This window comes from Falco naumanni, chromosome 2, assembly GCF_017639655.2.
Source record: "Falco naumanni isolate bFalNau1 chromosome 2, bFalNau1.pat, whole genome shotgun sequence".
NCBI lineage: Eukaryota > Metazoa > Chordata > Aves > Falconiformes > Falconidae > Falco > Falco naumanni.
In genome coordinates this window covers 63548249-63565566 of record NC_054055.1, presented here as the reverse complement: position 1 = coordinate 63565566, position 17318 = coordinate 63548249, and the positions used below count along the sequence as shown (strand labels likewise).

At 36.7% G+C, this 17318-nt stretch overlaps 1 protein-coding gene across 2 annotated transcripts in view; it reads right to left on the bottom strand.

Annotated features, from left to right (window-relative positions):
* Positions 1–17318, bottom strand: part of MYO16 (myosin XVI) — a 405668-nt gene that overhangs the window by 109282 nt on the left and 279068 nt on the right. For both annotated transcript variants that reach the window (XM_040584517.1, XM_040584516.1), the window contains exons 19-21: positions 16585–16656; positions 15803–15944; positions 7223–7295 (exon numbers count right to left, since the gene is read on the bottom strand). In XM_040584517.1, the coding sequence (XP_040440451.1) occupies positions 7223–7295; positions 15803–15944; positions 16585–16656 (287 nt within the window). The remainder of the gene's footprint in view (positions 1–7222; positions 7296–15802; positions 15945–16584; positions 16657–17318) is intronic.

Genomic DNA, 17318 nt, shown 5'->3' with positions numbered 1-17318 from the left:
TTTTGCTCCATGTCATATAAAGTATTATATAAAACAATGACATTTTCTTCCAAAGATACGAAAAGTTCAGAAAACTACATGTTTTAAACACATATTTCATTGCACCCATGAAAATTAGATGGAAATACAGTACTAGCAGCAAAAGAAAACACAATGATTTTTCTACCTAAAACAAATGTTGTGGGAGAACCTTTGAATGTGGTATGTTTGCTTTATCTGGCAGCATTACTCAACGTTACCTATGGTACTTGTTAAACTGTTCTTTACATGCCTCTTTTTGACTCCACTGTATGCCTCTTTTTAAGAAATCCTCCTTTTTACCTGTCTTTCTTTCTAATCCTAGCTTACTACCATGTCTCAGTGAAAACAAATACACCATTTCTCCAAGTCTTCATTAAAAAGTACTTCCAGATTATTATTATTTAAAAAAAATATTCTTGTTCAAGTATTTAAGCAAAGAACTTGCAGTATTATCTAAATTGTAGAATTTGGAAAATAATATAGTGGCATTCAGTAAAAGCAATAAGTATTCATCACATTAAATAGTGTTAGCTTGAACTCTCTTCTTTTACTGCATTTGACCAGTTAGTACTATTAAGTACACTCCAAATCCAAATTTAGGGAGAAGACCAAAATTGTGGCATACTCCAAAGACAGAAAAGCATCTATGACTAATGAAATTTTCTTGCTCCTCACTTTATATAAATAACTACTTGAAAAGGCATAGCCAAAAAAAAAAAAAAAAATAAGGGGGATTTATGAAAAGAAAACTTGGTGACAGTCAATCAGTGAGGGAACGATGGATGCAAACACCCTTTGTAAAACTCATTTACATCCTTTGGACATGCAGAAGCATTAGCTCTCTCAAGGGATGTGTGTTCAGAGCATGGAGTAAAGCTTGCAGCTGTCATATCAACACATCTATCAGACTGTATGTGTATGAGCCAGGATGATGAAGCTACAATACCAAGTTTAATTTGCAAGGATGTGCATTTCTCAGACTTGTAATTCTAAGATAACGGAAGGCAGAATCATCTTCTATTTACTGAAGTTGGACTCAGAAAGTATTTTTAAACCTAAGCCTGATAATCAGTTATTTTTCAGAAGTGTCTTGATGACTGTTCCCCCTTGTATCTGGTATCCTAACATTTCCACATCCTTTTCTTAATGTAGAGTAGCAATCAGAATATTTTAATGAATATATTTAATGCATTCATTACAATAATTTAGTGTATTTAATAAGGAATTCTATTCCTTCCTTAGCCATTTAGGGACAATATGATCTAATACAGATTCCTTGTTCTCCTTGCAGCTCCAACACAAACTCAAACATAGTCCTTCTGCCTTTCCATCAGAAGAACTTTATTTCACTGGGAATTCATGTCATCTCTGAGGTCAGTTGCCATTAGCTGATCTGTGTTCCTCAAATAAAGTAAAACAGTATGGGTAGCTGCCACCTGAAAATCCTTTCACAAAGAAAGGTCTGAAAAACTTCTCCAAAAGGGACACAATTTCAGTAATGGCATAGTCCCCCACCTGAATTTGTACATATAGAAGTATTAAACAAACAAGCAAACAAACATGGTAACAGCAATCTCTCCTTAAAAGAATTTGGAATTAAAGACACTGAAATAGTTCTGAATTATTTTTTCTCTCATACTACTGGCCCGCAAGTACTGTAGGACAAAAAAGGGTGCTGCTGTGGAGAAGTAAAATATCAATTAATAAAGATCCTTGCACAGCATTTCACCAATCAATCACAAACTGAATCTAGCTGGGAATCTCAATTTTAGGGAAATTACTTCATCTTTGGCCACAAAGTGACCACCATAAAAAATAAAGAAAAAATAAACATTTAATGTCAGGTACACAATTAACCAACTTTAAAAGTGAGTAACATTGGTTTTCCAGTGGCTGACTGGAACACTGGACAGACAACAGTGTCCTGCACAACTGGAAAAAAATGTGTGCAGACTGGAAAAAAACCCAAAGAGACTGAGAGGGAACAGGGGTACACCATGACAAAAGGCAGGCAGAGCATAAAATCCATAGGAACTGTGTTGAGGAACAAATTAAAACACAGTATCACCAAGCCCCTGAGGACAGGAATAGGCTTTTGCAGCTCCACTCAGCCTTTCCTGGGACCCCCACCCGCACCTTGCCCGTGGTCCCAGTCCCAGGCAACACCATGGCGGTGCCGGTTTCCAGCCCTGTCTCCAGCTGCTCCTGACAGGACCCCAGCCCCAGCTTGCTGCTTGCCATGTCAGGGCTGCTGATGGACGCCGTTACCGGCCCTGGCTCTGCCCACCGTGCTCAGGCCCTGCTGGATGGTGCCCATCAGGGAGGGCATGGCCAGCTTTGGGATCCTCCTCATGCCCAGCTCCCTGATGCCAGGGATCAGCTGGCTGTTGCTGCTCTGCAACAAGGATATTAACACCTTCCCGTGCATGGAGGCTAGCAAAACTCTGACTTAAAAATATGATGTTATTTTAACTTGTTAAAGGCTGAATTAAGATAGTAAAGCACTGTCCCTCATCCTATGGGGAATAAGGAATGCCCCAGCACTAGGAACTGCAGTGGGAGGTTCTGCATTCAAGTCCCTATGTAGTATCAGAGCTCAGCATGCACCAGCAGCTGCCTGCTCCACAGGCTAGTGCAGAGGCAAGCAGGACCATCATTCTATCCTCTGGACAGCCAAAACCAAAGAAGGCTGATTTCTTCTGCACAAAATAAAATATTGGATTACTCCTTCAGACTGTCCGAATGTAAAAACTGGAGTGCATGACCGTCTGCTAACACTGAGACTGCAATGACCACAGAAAAGTTAAATCATGTAACTTCTATCCAGTCATATTCATCCGTCTACAGAATGGGCAACATGAGCTTACATCTGGATAGCAAGGAGCGGTCTAATGGCTGAGGCAATGCGATTTAATAGAAAATAATCTGTTACACTCTTTTGGCTAGGAAAGGTCACATGACAAAAGTAAATGAAGTCTCAGCAGGGTTAACTAAAGAAATAACATGCTGAAAAGTTAAAACCTACCACACCTAACAATAAACTTAGGTGAAAATTCCTGTGAACACAGCTGGGTTTTACAGGCTCTTCTGCTTCACCATGGTGACTCTGAAGTCCTGAGTGGGGCAGGCAATGCTCTGTGCTCTCGGAGCCAGCTGGCTCCTGTCAGGAGAGATGTGCTGCACAGAGCTGCTGCAGGAGCCATGCCTCTCCCAGCGCTCTACTGCATCACACAGATAGTGCGCACATACTTTAATGGGTGTAGAGCTGAACGGGACTCAAGAGACACTTGACTGTTTCAGTGACCCACAGTCCTAATTCAGATAAATCACTGGTATTTCCTATAAAAAAGGAGGAGATTATATATATACTTTCTCCTGCAAAACTTAAGAGGTCTACAGGGGCAATGTACCATGCAAGAGCTAAACAAGCTGTTTAGCAAGGGATAAATATTTTTTCAGCTTACCACCTGAATTTGACATCAGAGAGAAAACACTACTAGAGTCCATTTTATTTAGCTGCATTCTTGCTCTTTGTGATACTTTCACAATTACAGACCTCCACTTCTGCTGAAAGACCTGACTGAAGAAAAGCTACTTTTGCTACTCTAAGGTTTGGTTCTTCTGCTGTAATAGTTTTCCTAAAAACAGCTTTAACAACCTTCCTTCCTGCCTATGTCGCTCGTTATGTTCATTGGCTATGAGTTCTTTCCGTTTGTGTGGCATGCTCTTGTGGTCAAAGAATATACTAGCATAAAGGTATAACGAAGATAGCAGCATTCCTTGATTGCAGTATTTGGAGTTGTGCTGTGAAGGAACCATGAATAAGACCTAACCAAGTTTTAAACTCTACTGGAAGAGAAGCAGAAGTTTTCTACTTTCAAAGGAGTGCAGATTAAACTGTAAACAAATATAGTCCCTCACAAACAAGAAAACCCGAGGAAACATTGAAAACTAACACTGAAAACTGCCATTGCTATTTTTGGTAGAGCACTCACATTTCCTGAAATGATCACAAAAGAAAGGCTATTTCTGTACAGACTAGGACAGAGAAATCTGTGCTCACTTCTGACCATGTTCCAGTGTGGCAGTACACAAAGCTGTTCTGGCACACAGCAGGTATGCAGCTGCTCTAGGAAAATGCTGTTTCCAAGCTAATGACCACTACTAGGAAGTGACCGTAAATTGTAATTGGGGTGAGCTAGCAGTGTACTGTAGTCATTTACCGTGACTTAGCTGATGAGTACTAACTCACTGAGTCCTGGTAATTCAGAACCTTTCACTCTTCATTGAGCAAGGCTCCCTCAGACTGTGGCTTCTAAAAACACTGTCCCCTGTCTTTCAACTCTTAAACTTCACATCAGAAACCACAACTCCACTCAATGTCACTTATCCCATGTACTTATTTACTGTTATTTTCAATTTACATGTCCTATTTTTTCTAATATAAATTGAATGTATTACACACATTCTATAAAATGAAGGCTTACCAACGCTCACCAAGTACAAGGAAAACCATACACTTACTTAAGGCTGCTTTTAACTTCTAATGCCTTCTTCTTTGTAATTGGCTATAAAAATTTTCTCCTTAGAAGCTGTCAGTCACATCACGCTGCCTGCAGAAGTTACCATACTTTTGGTGTAGACACAATTAACCTTACTTTTCTAGTTCTTTGACATCTATTGTCCTATGCATTGTTCGTGAACCATTCCTAGACCAGTTCTTGGTTTGCTGTTGACATTTCAATTCCCTAATGCCTTGTCATTCCAACAGACTGCACTGAGCAAGTTATTCTACCTAGTTTATCCAGCTCTCTCTTCCTGAACCATCCTCAAACACAGTCTATTAAACTGAATTGCTTAAATTGACATGTGATTTAGTATCATATTGCTTTCTTAATTATGGTATTAAACTGTCTATCCACTGACCTGATTTGAAGTACCAGAAAGATTCACACAGAAGCTTGGAAAGTCCCCAGATTTGGGCAATCAGGTTTTAATCTTTCTTGAAAACAGTTGTAATTTTTTTTTTTTTCAAGAAAGCAAGCAAACAGATATGGGAAAGAACACCTTGTCTTACACTGATTTGAAGCAAAAGGTTAATTTTCCCCACATTACTTTTGTGATGCCATCTTAAATAAATGTGAAGAAAAAGTAATTTTTATGGCTTCTCCACTGTTTGGCTGTAACATTTAATGTTAATGTTCCGCAGTCACAGGGCTTGACACTGGGCACGTTTGCAGACATGATGCAATGTTTTGCACAAGGACCCTATCTGGGCTAACAAGCCTGTTTATCATCAGGGTTAATGAGCCCAGGCAGAATACTGAGCTAGGCTAGACTACTAGACAGCTTGAGCTTTTGAGTGCAGGCTGTTTTGTGTGTGTCTGCATGATTACACTGTGCCATGTGGAGATACAAACCGCTTCTGTTTATTGATACCGCAACCCATCACTTCAGGAATCAGATGTGTTTATCACATTACAGAGTTCATATAAAAATGATTATTTTTATTTGTAATTCCTTCACCTTTATTCTGCCTTTTCAGGAATGCAGTTCAGTATTTTCTGAGGTAATGACTCAGGGTATTACTCAATATTAGTCAACAAAATGCATGCAGTCCAGGTGGAGGGACAGTAAGTGTATCTTGAAATATATTTATTTAGAAAAAATAAAATAAAAATGCAAAATACACTTTGAAATTATCATGTTTGCTGTGCAGAAATCATAAAATAAGCTACTTTTTACTCCTTTTTCTTGAAGTCTCATATTTTCTCTTCATGCATTCTCTGCAGTCGCTGAGCTGAAAATTACTTACTCCAGAAACTGGAATTTGTGGTATTTAATTATGTCAGTTGCAGAACTTATATGAGTTTTATGACAAAAAACAATGCAGAACAGAATCAAAGGAAAATAACCAGTAAGTCACAAGATACACCCCGCTCTTTTGAGAGACATTTAAAATGCATAGAATATTTTATCCTTATTAATCAGTAGGTTTTATAGATTTTTTTTGCATATATTCAGTCTGTTAACATGTTTTTTTCTTTTTCACTTGATATTTCCTCCCCAAAGTAGACATTCACACTGAGTAAATGACTGTGAATACTGGCACACATTAATAGTCCTTAATCCAGCGAAAGTTTGAGCAAGGTAGAACTGTAACAGCACAAGGTTTTGTGAGGGGAAATGGATTGTGTTTTATTGCATTCTTATGTGCTCTTTTGAAGTAAGAGGTAAGCTCATCCTGTTTGTGCTTTCAAACATTTGCAAATTGGGTAGTGATGTAAACATGCTACACAAAGTGAACTAATGTGGCTCTATGACTTCTATTTCACTAGAAAGCTGAGCCATAAAACAATGGGTTGACTGGGATGAAGGGGCCAATTTTGATTCAAACAATAACATGTTCTTTGTTGTTGCTGATGCCATCTCTATTCTTTTCTATGCTTTGATTTTCTGTTCTATGCTTTGATTTTCTTCTGCTGCATTACAGATTGAATGAACAACTGAACAATAACTTAGACATCTCTTTCAGCACATTGTGTAGAGTTGCTAATGCTTTCTGAAACACATAATTCACAAGAGCTTTGGTGTTCAGAGACTAATGTTGGAGGCGGGCAAAGAGTTCCGTAATTTTCAAAAAAAGTTTGATACTTAAATGGACTTTTAAGCATTCAGAGAGCTAAAGTTTAAATTATTTTCCACAGAATTGGATTTTTTTTAATTGAATTTTTTTAAAAGTCACATGTTATAAAGTCACACAGAGGTGAATCTGCCAGTAATGACACTTAGCATAATGTAGGATTTTTGTTCTATTTTTTCTCCAAGGCATCCAAAGACCTTTTGATCTTTCTTCCAATCCAGTGTATTGTCCTCCTACTCACCGACCTAGTTGAAGTATCACTTCCACAAACATAAAAACAGACAACACAAAGTATTTTCCTCAGATTGTCTTTAAGTGCTGAGACAACCCCTCTTCCAAATTATTATGGTAGGTGTTTACTAGATTCTTTCAAAATGATTAATAACTACACAGCCTGTGTCTTTAATTCACACCCATATAGGCAGAATGGGGGAAAAAAATAAGAGCAAATTTTCACCTCCATGTATATTTATATTCTGAGCAAAACACTTGTTTTGTCTAAAACCTTAATAGAAGAATTATCATTAACAGTAAATTCAGCAAAACTTAGCCACTTACCTGTTCAAAAGTATTCTTTTGAAATTCTTCAAATCCAAAAATATCCAGTACTCCAATTTCAAATACGTGGTCACTGGGGAAAAAAAGATTTTACAGTTAATAAAAATTCAAGCAAGTGAATAATCTAACTTGTTTCTGACAAAATAATTCTGTTCAAGGACAAAAGCAGGCTGTATTTCAAAAACATGGCATGAAATACACAAGCAGACCATGTATACAACAAAAGCAAAATTCTACCCACCAACCCGGTTATATCAAACATAAATAAAAAAGCAGGCTTCAAGACTGTTTTAGCAGCCACTTTAAAAATGAAATTTGTAAGAGAAGGAAACGATCTTAGCTTCTTTAAAGTCCAGTTTCTAAAGGTAAAGGTAGGTGTCTATTCACTCAGATGAGGGATAGCCATTTAGGGGAGGCATCAAAATTGCTTAGCTGACCCGAGTTACCCCCTCCAGTTTACATTTGTTTGACAGCCAGAACTGCTCCTACTAAATGTACTTCAAGGGAAATGTGTTAAGCCAAAGTCCTCTCTGTGCCAGCGTGAAGCAGAGGCCATGAGCTCAGGCTGCACAAGAGGTTACATCTCTCAGGGGAAAGAACAGTCAGGATTTGGCCATGAAGAAGACTGATGTTTCTTCTCTGTATACACAAAAGAATACTTGTTGCCAGTGCATCTGTTTTGTCATGTGCCACTGTCTGCATTCAGGGAAGGGCTTTTATTTTGACCCAGTGGAGGGATTAGGGCAGGGCAGTCACCTAGGATTTGGACAGTAGAAATTGGAAAGAGACAGAGGTGTTTTTATGCTGTACTTACTTGGGACTGTTGTTGTAACCCTGGTCTGGAGAAGAAACTAAGCTCAATACCAGGAGAAAAATTAATGTCTTGGGATACCCTGCTGCCTGCTTTGGAAAGATTTGAGAAATATGAAATAGGAAGGGTCTGGGCTAACTGAGGCTGAGTTTTTCTTTATTTTCTTCATGGTATTATTAGACAGAGAACATAAAAAGAGGATTGCGGTCAAAAATTTGTTGTAGTTTGCCTATGTGAATGCAGTGAGACTTTCTCCAGAGTGAAATGATCTGCCAGCAGAATGAGAGACTGCACTACAGCCAACAGCTCTCTGGAACAGGAAAAATCACCAAAGGTAATATCATGCAGCTTTCTGAGAAAAGAGATGGACACTTTCTAAAGCAGATGATTTTTCCTTTCCCTTTGCTAACATAATTTGTCAATGTATGGGTTTATATGCATTAAAAATAATAACACAGCCTGCTGTTTCTAAAATCTACTTTTCCTTCCACAATTTTCTTCCATGTCCCTTGTTTCTTCTATGTCTAAATCTATGTGCATATCCAGATATAGACATAAAGGGGAAAAATGTGATCCACTGTTGAAGTACTTTAGTATAGTTCTATTACAGTCATTGTAAATACTACCATTTAATTAGGGGATGCTCCAGCCCTGAAAATAAATTCCTATTATAATAAACAAAAGAAAAAGTAAAAACATAAAATAATTGGGTACTGCAAAACAAGCTAGAAAAACCAAAATCCTCAGGGAAAAGCACAGCCTTCTTCAGAAGTGATACCCAAGAAGTTTATCTTCATTTCTAAGGCATACTAGTTCAATGCACTACTGATTGTCACAAGACTGGCTGTGTGTGTAAATGTCAGACATAGAAAGCTGCATAATAAATCTAGTCTAAAATGACTTCGCTGGGCAGAGGAGGTTATCATGAGGTTGATTAGCCTCCAAGGGAATTTCTACAAGAAGCATAAAGATATATCACCACCTCCATCACTAGCAATGAGTGCAATTTAAGTTGTGTTTTAAAATGTAAGCCTCATTCCCAAGTGTTCCTGATTAGACATGGGTGCACATTGCTTGTCACAATGTGTTTTCAACAAAACCAGTCCATTTCTATAAAGAAGAATTAGACATTTTAAAAATAAACTACCTCAGAATAATACTGAAAAGCCGGAATTATTATGTTATTTAACTTAAATTTTGGAAAAAAATAGTTTGAAAGTTCAGAATACTTAATAAATTTTCATTCTTATTTTTTGTCACTTATCTAGAGCCTTCCTTATAGGAAGGCAAAACATGAACCGCTACATAATATTGCATAGCATCTGAAATATTACATTATATTTCACAGTTATTGAGAGCAACTTAACATGGACTGAACAGCTTATCAGATTCAATTAATAGATCTGAGGCTGTATTGCTTACATTCCAGTTGAGTGCCATGATTTATTTTGTTAAATTGGTGTCTCTTACTTTTTCAAGGAATATATAAATATTTGTATAAGGAAAGGACCAAACCAAACCAAACTAATGTAATGAATTATTACAAATAGGCAAAACAGGAACATGGTCCTAGTTTCTAAAACTCCAGGTAAAAGCCTTAGCAGCCAGCCTATTGACAACACCAAATAACATTCCTTATCAAAACTGTGGTATTTCGAAGAAATATCTTGATTTACTGGAGATTCACTTCTTGAGAGGAAAACATGTCACCCCAAACTTTTTTATGAATTCCACTTGATAATCTTAGTCTTGTACTATTAGATGATGCACACACTACATGAAAAGAGTTGAAGATTTTACATAATTAGTATCTCACCTACAGGGCAAGCATAACAGAACAAGGCTCTGTATCCTCTACAATAATGGCAATTTATTACTACATTATGGCATTTATTTGCAAAATCTCACCCACCACGATCGTAACTTTCTGTATTAAACTATTGCTTCGGTTTTGAAAATTAAATAGGAATTGACAGCACATCAAAATTACAAGCATTGTTTTATATACGACTACAGATTATTTTGCGTTGGTTTTTGCTTTCTTCTTGTCTTCCTCTGTTTTATTTCACTTTTCTTCTCAGAGGAAGGGTCCATATATATTTGTGTTGGCCAGCTGTCAATCATATTTATTCCAGCAAAATTACTTTCCTTAATCATAGCAGAGAATCCCAAGGCAAAATATAGCATGAATGATCCCATGTTTACCAATGAAAGGGCATGTTACCAGTGTCTAAAGGAACAAACATTAGAAAAGAGTACTTCTTGTTCTGAAAAATCCCCTTATTTTACTTTATTCTTTCATGGTTACTAAACATCACTGACACTTTTCCTCATGATGTTTCCGATACTCAATATCTTATAGTTTCAGCTATAGTTTTAGTGGTGACTGAGACTTTGATTTCAAGTTTGACATTTCCTAGCATAGAATTAGAAAAACAACGATTTGCCAATATTCAAAAAACATTTTTATCTCTTAGACTAGTACATAGCTGTGAATAGCTAAAACCAGGCATAGATGTTAACCACAACTCATTGATTTCTGTGATTTACAAAACAGCATTTAGCATTTCAACTGGTAATATTTTACAATGTCTCCAGTTTTGCCTTTTTCTCAGAATGACATCTCTGTAAGGAGGTCCTTATAGACTAGAAATACTTCTTGATCTTGTAGACTAAACAAGTGTGTTATAAAGAAACGACATAAAAATTCTTGGCAACTCCTAAAAACAATACACATATAGAAGACATCCTGTCTGATGATCTACTGTCTTGGCTGACATCCTGCCATTCATCAAGAGATGCTCCATCCATTAGCCATTCCTGGCAAGGTGAACAGAATTTTCTTTACAATACTTGTGTCCCATTCTTCAGAAAGGATGTTATTTGATTTTTTTTTTTTTTTTTTTTTCATCCCAGATGGTTTTCAGCTCCAAAATCCATAGAGTCCATAGACATGTTTTGTAGTCTGCCTACATAAAGACGTGAAATGAACCTGTTGAGGCAGGATGATCTAACATGCCTTTTCATCTATCCCAGATAAAACGTTTCTTGCTCTTCCTCCAACTTCTGCCAGTAACCAGGAAGGAAGCCAGTAGGCTTATGTCTGATCTGGATAAACTAGAAGTGATACTGTATAATGAGGAAATATTTCTAGGATTAGATGAAGTATGTAACCTAGCCTTCAAATGAGGACCCTCAGAATCCTAATTAAGACTCCCCCCGTTCTCCCAGGGGACAGATTACACCTGTTGTCATAAATAATGGTTCTTGATGCGAACAGGCTGAATGCTACCAGTTGGAAATGGTTTTCATCTCAAACAATTACTAAAACAAACCAATTTATGATAATTTTTCTGATTTTTTTCTGAGATTTTTTTAAAGTTTCTGAGATTTTTGCTGAGACTTAGTGTTACTGCCACATCTATCAGTCAGCTTGCTCAACGACCGTAATTTTCCTTTTAATATTACCTTACCCAGGTGTGAGTGGTACAGACAGAGACAGTGGCTGGTCACAGTGGAAAGAAACATTAGCTCTGTATCGGACAAACATTTCTTTGAGTGACTTGAGAGGTATGGTAAGAAGGGAGACATATCATTGCTAATAGACTCAAACTCTGAGCCCTCTCATCAGTAGCACATATCTTCTCCAGCTCTTTGAAGAAAAAATTGTTCTATGCTTTAAAAAATTGTATTGTTTGTTTAATAAAACATTGGAAATGATGTAGACTGAAGCAGAACTCAAACTATGATATTATGCACCATATTGTATTGGATGCTTTGTATTGTTTGTCTGTTTTACAGATATCCCTATCTTCACATACAGAAACAATTCTCGTTATGCTGTGGGTTCATGTTCTGAACAGGAACTCTCTCTTTGTCTTTCTTGCCCATCTCAGCACCCTTCTACTGCATTCAAGAATAGATAAATAACTGTTTTAGTTCATCTCTGATTTTTTTCCTAGGCTAGGAACATTTCTATTTTAGAATATCTCATTCTGTAAACTGGATGATGTGTATTAAGAAGTCTGTAAATGAGACTCTGGAGATTTTTCTTTTGCTCAAATAAGTGTTGCCACTGATACTTTCTGGCAATATTTGAAATTTGCTGGAAATAAGATTACACAGTCAGAATACACAGGCTTTCAGAAAATACCTTTTTAGAAATATTCTACATGCTTAGTTTGAAACAGAAATCTATGGTTGACCTGGTGATAGCAGAAGGTATAACTGAATGCTAGCTTTCTTTGATTTTCTGCAATACAGCAGGCATATTGGCATGAGCCCCATCTTCAGGCCACGTATGAGAAAGACTTTGCTAACTAGCTGATAAACCATCATGCCTTCTACTTACTAGCAAGTAGGGAAAGCAATATCAAGATTTTTTCAAGCACATATACCTAATTAGCTTGTTTTCCATCAGAAAAGACAAACAAGATTTCACAGGCATTCTTCAATCTCCATAAATATAAAGTCCTCTTGCAGAATGAGTGAGGAGTTCATAAAACATCATCTTAAGACATTTTATTACCAACATTTGAATCATGAGAGCCAACATTGGCCATGTGGAATCAAGTACCTTGAAATGCCACATTTAGGCAAAATAAACGCTCAAGTCTCTTTTATCTACAAAACTGAAAATGAGCATATGTCTTTGAATGGGAGTTAAACAGTAGTAAACTTTGAAGAGTTAAGAGTCTTGGGAAGAAGTTCACCTAGACGATTTTTAGAATTAAAAAATCAGTAGAATAGGAAATCATTATAGAAATGAGTGAATATAAATATTAATAATTTTTTAAAAAAGAATTATAAGCGCCTGTGAGAAGTTGTAATACCTTGCTTCTAATCCCATTCTAGAGGCCAATTACAGAAAAGCAGTTTCTCCCCAGTGAATTTCTTTGAAACATATCAAGATGAATAAAGTAATAAACCTCAAAGTACCTTGCAACCAGTCCAAACTAGCATCCATGCTAAAGATTTACTTCTAACTAAAGAAAATCATAAGTAACTTTTTACGAAGGAGAACATTACCGAAGGTATCTCACTACACACTGTCATTAAAACTTTTGCTTTATATTTATTGGATGGTATTATAAAGTAATGAATTTATTGGACTCTGGCAACACTTTTACCCCTTATACTTTATATCGCTAGAGCTTGGTCTTTGCAGCTGTACATAGAATCATCTCCCCTTCCCTTAGATCTAATGGTAATCATCACTTTTATTTTGCCTGAAACCAGTCACAAGCTATTTCATGGTAAATATAAATCAGTATTAATGACCAAAATTGAAGAGCTTCACCATAAAAGTTAAACTCAGGTACCTAGTTTCATCAAAAATGCCAAGATCAAATGTTTCTTTTAGAGTTACTAAGCCAATAAATCTAATTTTATTGCTTCATAAATTCTTACTGAAGTGGAATGGAAGTACAGTTAAGCTACCTCACAACAAAAAAGAACTGAGTTAGAAACCTTATTCCAGATTTCTGATGAAAGCTTCCTCTCATCTGATGGATAGTAACTGTGTATGTTTCCGAATGGGGAGTGAAGTGTGACCTGAAATGTATCATCCTTATTTAGTCATATTAGATAATGTCTTTGGTGGATATTTATGCAGAGGTTTATTAAAACTGCACCAAACTGGAGATATAATGCTGCTAATTGAGAGAATTGCTCAGATGTATATGAAGTAAATCTGAACCACAAATCACAGATTGATGAAATGACTTGCATTAATCCAGCTTGCATCTTGAACTGTACTGTGCTTTGATTTCCTACTACAGGTTGCACAGCGTGATTGGGCTGAACCAAAGAAAAGCTGGGGATGGGGGAAGTATTTTCTTATCTTAAGCTGGTTAACTCAATTGAGGTTGAAATATCAAAGACGGTCAACTTAATTTTCACCCAAAATAAGCTATTTTCCTTCAAGTTTGGAAGGGGACCAGAGGCTGAATTTGGCCTGCTAAAATTTAACATGCCTTGTCAGCACTGCCAGTAAGTCCTGAGTTGGTTAGCTTCCTTCAGCCAGCCTAAATGAAAAACTCCTCTCTTTCAAACAAAGGTATAATACAAAACTATTGCAAATTCCTCATTTCTGACAACATCAAACAGTTCTCCTGTGTTAGCTAGGACTTAGAACATCACATAGTTTTCAAGGTACCACACAGGTAGAAATAGTTTCACTGAGAAGTATTTCCACAAGGTAGAAGTCTCCTCAGGCACATATGATTGCACTAAAGGAGACTAGAAGATAAACAATATACAAACAGCTTTGACTTTCAATATTTGAAGATCTGATAATACCTAGAAATTATAGGTTCACATTACTAAACAACAGAGATACACAACACCCTATTCTGAAAGACTGTGAGATACCAAATTTCAAAACTACAAAATGATACATTAAAAAATTATTTCAAATAATTTTAATAGATTTTTAATATACTGATTCTGGATTTCTTCCTCAATGACCACTACAAATGAGCTCAGTGTAACTAGGAATACCTGAGCTGGATTGCTGTCACAGACATGCACTGGGCTAAGCCCATGTACCGTAAGACCCAGGAATAAATGGGGAAGACTGGAATGTGACCACATGCCACTGTCCTCCCTTGTTACAAACACAGAGTTTCAAATTAGAACATGGATTGGAAAGCTGCTGTAGCTTGGTTGTCCAGGTGCCTGTAATTTTAAGGGGCTGTCTGATCAGAAACAGACAAGTAAAACAATTCTGTGTTACTGGCAAACCTTCCCTTTGCCTCCAGCAGGAAGCTAAACACTCTGGTGGTGTATATATGACAGAAAGGTTTTATGTGCAGAAAGTTCTGAGTTACTGAGGCATGTAGCTTTTCCTGTTAGCTATGCCTATAGAAAAGAAACGTGATTTATTACTAATTGGTTTACAAACTGGATAGGAATAAAAATAAGATTGTGAAGTCATCAAATTTTAAAAAAAGGCACATAATAAATATTTGTCCTATGAAGCCAATGCAGATATGATATAAGGGAAAAATACTTACTCTTGTTTGAAAGTTTCCTATCTTTGTGGACTTCCATTTACCAATAATGCCAAGAAATCTTGTACTTAGTGTTCGTAAGAAAGCTTATCTGAGCATGTGAGATTTTGAACCTTGGTTAAATCACATGTTACGATCACCTAATTAGGTCTTCTGTCTTAGTTTGCTACTTTGATTATACTGAGAGTTGGTTTTGGTTTTATTTTTTGTTTGTTTCTTGACTGCTCCACTGACATACATTAATTAGCATTCATTTTTTTCTAAGAAACCATACTAGATAGCCACAGCATTGAATTTAGCAAATGACAACCTACAGAGATCCAGAACATTCTTAGAACACTTGATTCAGTGAAGTTTAAATATTCATTTGAAGGCCTTTGAACAAAATTGTGTTTTTAATATCCTGTGCTAAGGTCATAGTTTTGGAGAGAAAGAACAAGTGTCTTCTGCACTAAAAGAACATCAAGCAGCTTTTTGCTTGTTGAAAGACTTAGCTCATGCTGTATTGCCAGCTCTTAAAAGGCTACTAGTTCCAACCGCTGATCTGGCATACCACATAAAGTACCATGTTCACAAGCAAATAAATAAACAAGTATGTTTAAGGAAATTACTTGAAGAAATGGCCAGTGATTTAAAGATCCAGGCATCACTGTAATGCTATCATAAAATGCTTTAAATGATGGAATGATGTTTCTTTTATAGATCTGGGTTTGAACAGATAATGGCACACCTAATAGTTTGTAATGGCACTCCTACCTGTCAGTCTCATCTTGATTTTGAAGGTAGCAGTTGATTGTGTTGACTAAAAAGCTGAATAAACGACCATATAGAGATTTTGCCAAGAGATCCCGGTAAAATTCTGCAATCTCTATAGTATGCCTCCGTACAATCATGTCTCCTAAAACAGAAAGCAGAAAATGGAGATGAAAGCATGTTGTAACTCTCGTCTTAAATAATTTCAGTTACAGTAAATTTAGTTACAGTTATTTCACCCTTGCCAAACCTATACATGGTATTAGTATTTTTGCTGAAGTGTCCAGAGAAAGATGAGAAGACTGCCAACACTTGCAAGATGTTCCATTTGGAAACATGTACCTTTGCACTTTTTTCAATAGCAAAGGGTATGAGTACCACACAGAACTAGCATTTTACTGAAAAGAACTCTTTCAAAACTGCCTGCACCACCACCACCACCACCACCCCCCCCCCCCGGCCCATGACACTCTTGTTGACTTTAGTTCTTAGTATTAATATCTAATCTGTTACCTTGACACGCTTGTGTAAGATTAATCAAGTTAGGAGCCCATCAGTGTCAGACTGTAAAACTGCTTGCTCCATTTTACAAAGTCATTTCTAATTCAGTGGCCCAGTCTGATTTATTGCATGGCAGATAATACTACATATTCTTCAGAGGGAAAATTTACAAGACCATACAAGAAATAAGAAACAAATATTATATGCTTTTCAAATTCTTAAATCAGAAGGATCAAAATGCCACCAGGTCTGATCTATGAGAATGTCAGCTTGGAAAAGATTACCTTTAAAATACTGAACATCAGTTGTTAAGGCTGAAGCAAGTTCATCTGGTGAAACCTGCAGCATGCCTGCCACTGAAATGAAAAGAGAATTTAAAGAAAGCCTGATTTGTGCTCTACTGCATATTTTATTTTTTATAACAGGTTTTCTTATGTAGATGCTATTTTTGAACACTGAAAGAACCCACACATTAAAGAAAAGAGTGCCGCCATAGGAGAAATCAAAATTAATGAACACATAAAATCGGATTACTATAATCAGCACTTTGTGAAGTTTGAACATATCTGTATATTACATTACAGCTTTCTTTCCCCTTTAAAGATTACTCAGGACTTTCCCCAGGACTTGGCAGACTTTCTCTTGTATTAGAGTTAAGGCATGCTACTTATTGACATTCTGTAGCCATAGGCCACTTTGAGGAGATTTGTTAGTGACCCAAGAGGGCAAACTTCAAAGCATGGAAACAAGAGACCCTTTTAAGATATAGATTTTGAATGTAAGGAATTCAGTTCAATGCAAATTGTTCAGCTGTTGACAAGCAGCGCAAGAGCCTTTAAAAAGAAGACTGCACAAAGTGCAGTGTACAATTTATTTCGGTGAATGACAGCATTAAATACGACACTGAAATAGATGATTTGCAATACTAGCATTTTATTTCATCTCACAAAAATCTGTAGCTTATAAAACATCCAAGTCAATTGGATACTGTCTTCTCACAGTAATTTATGAATTTTCA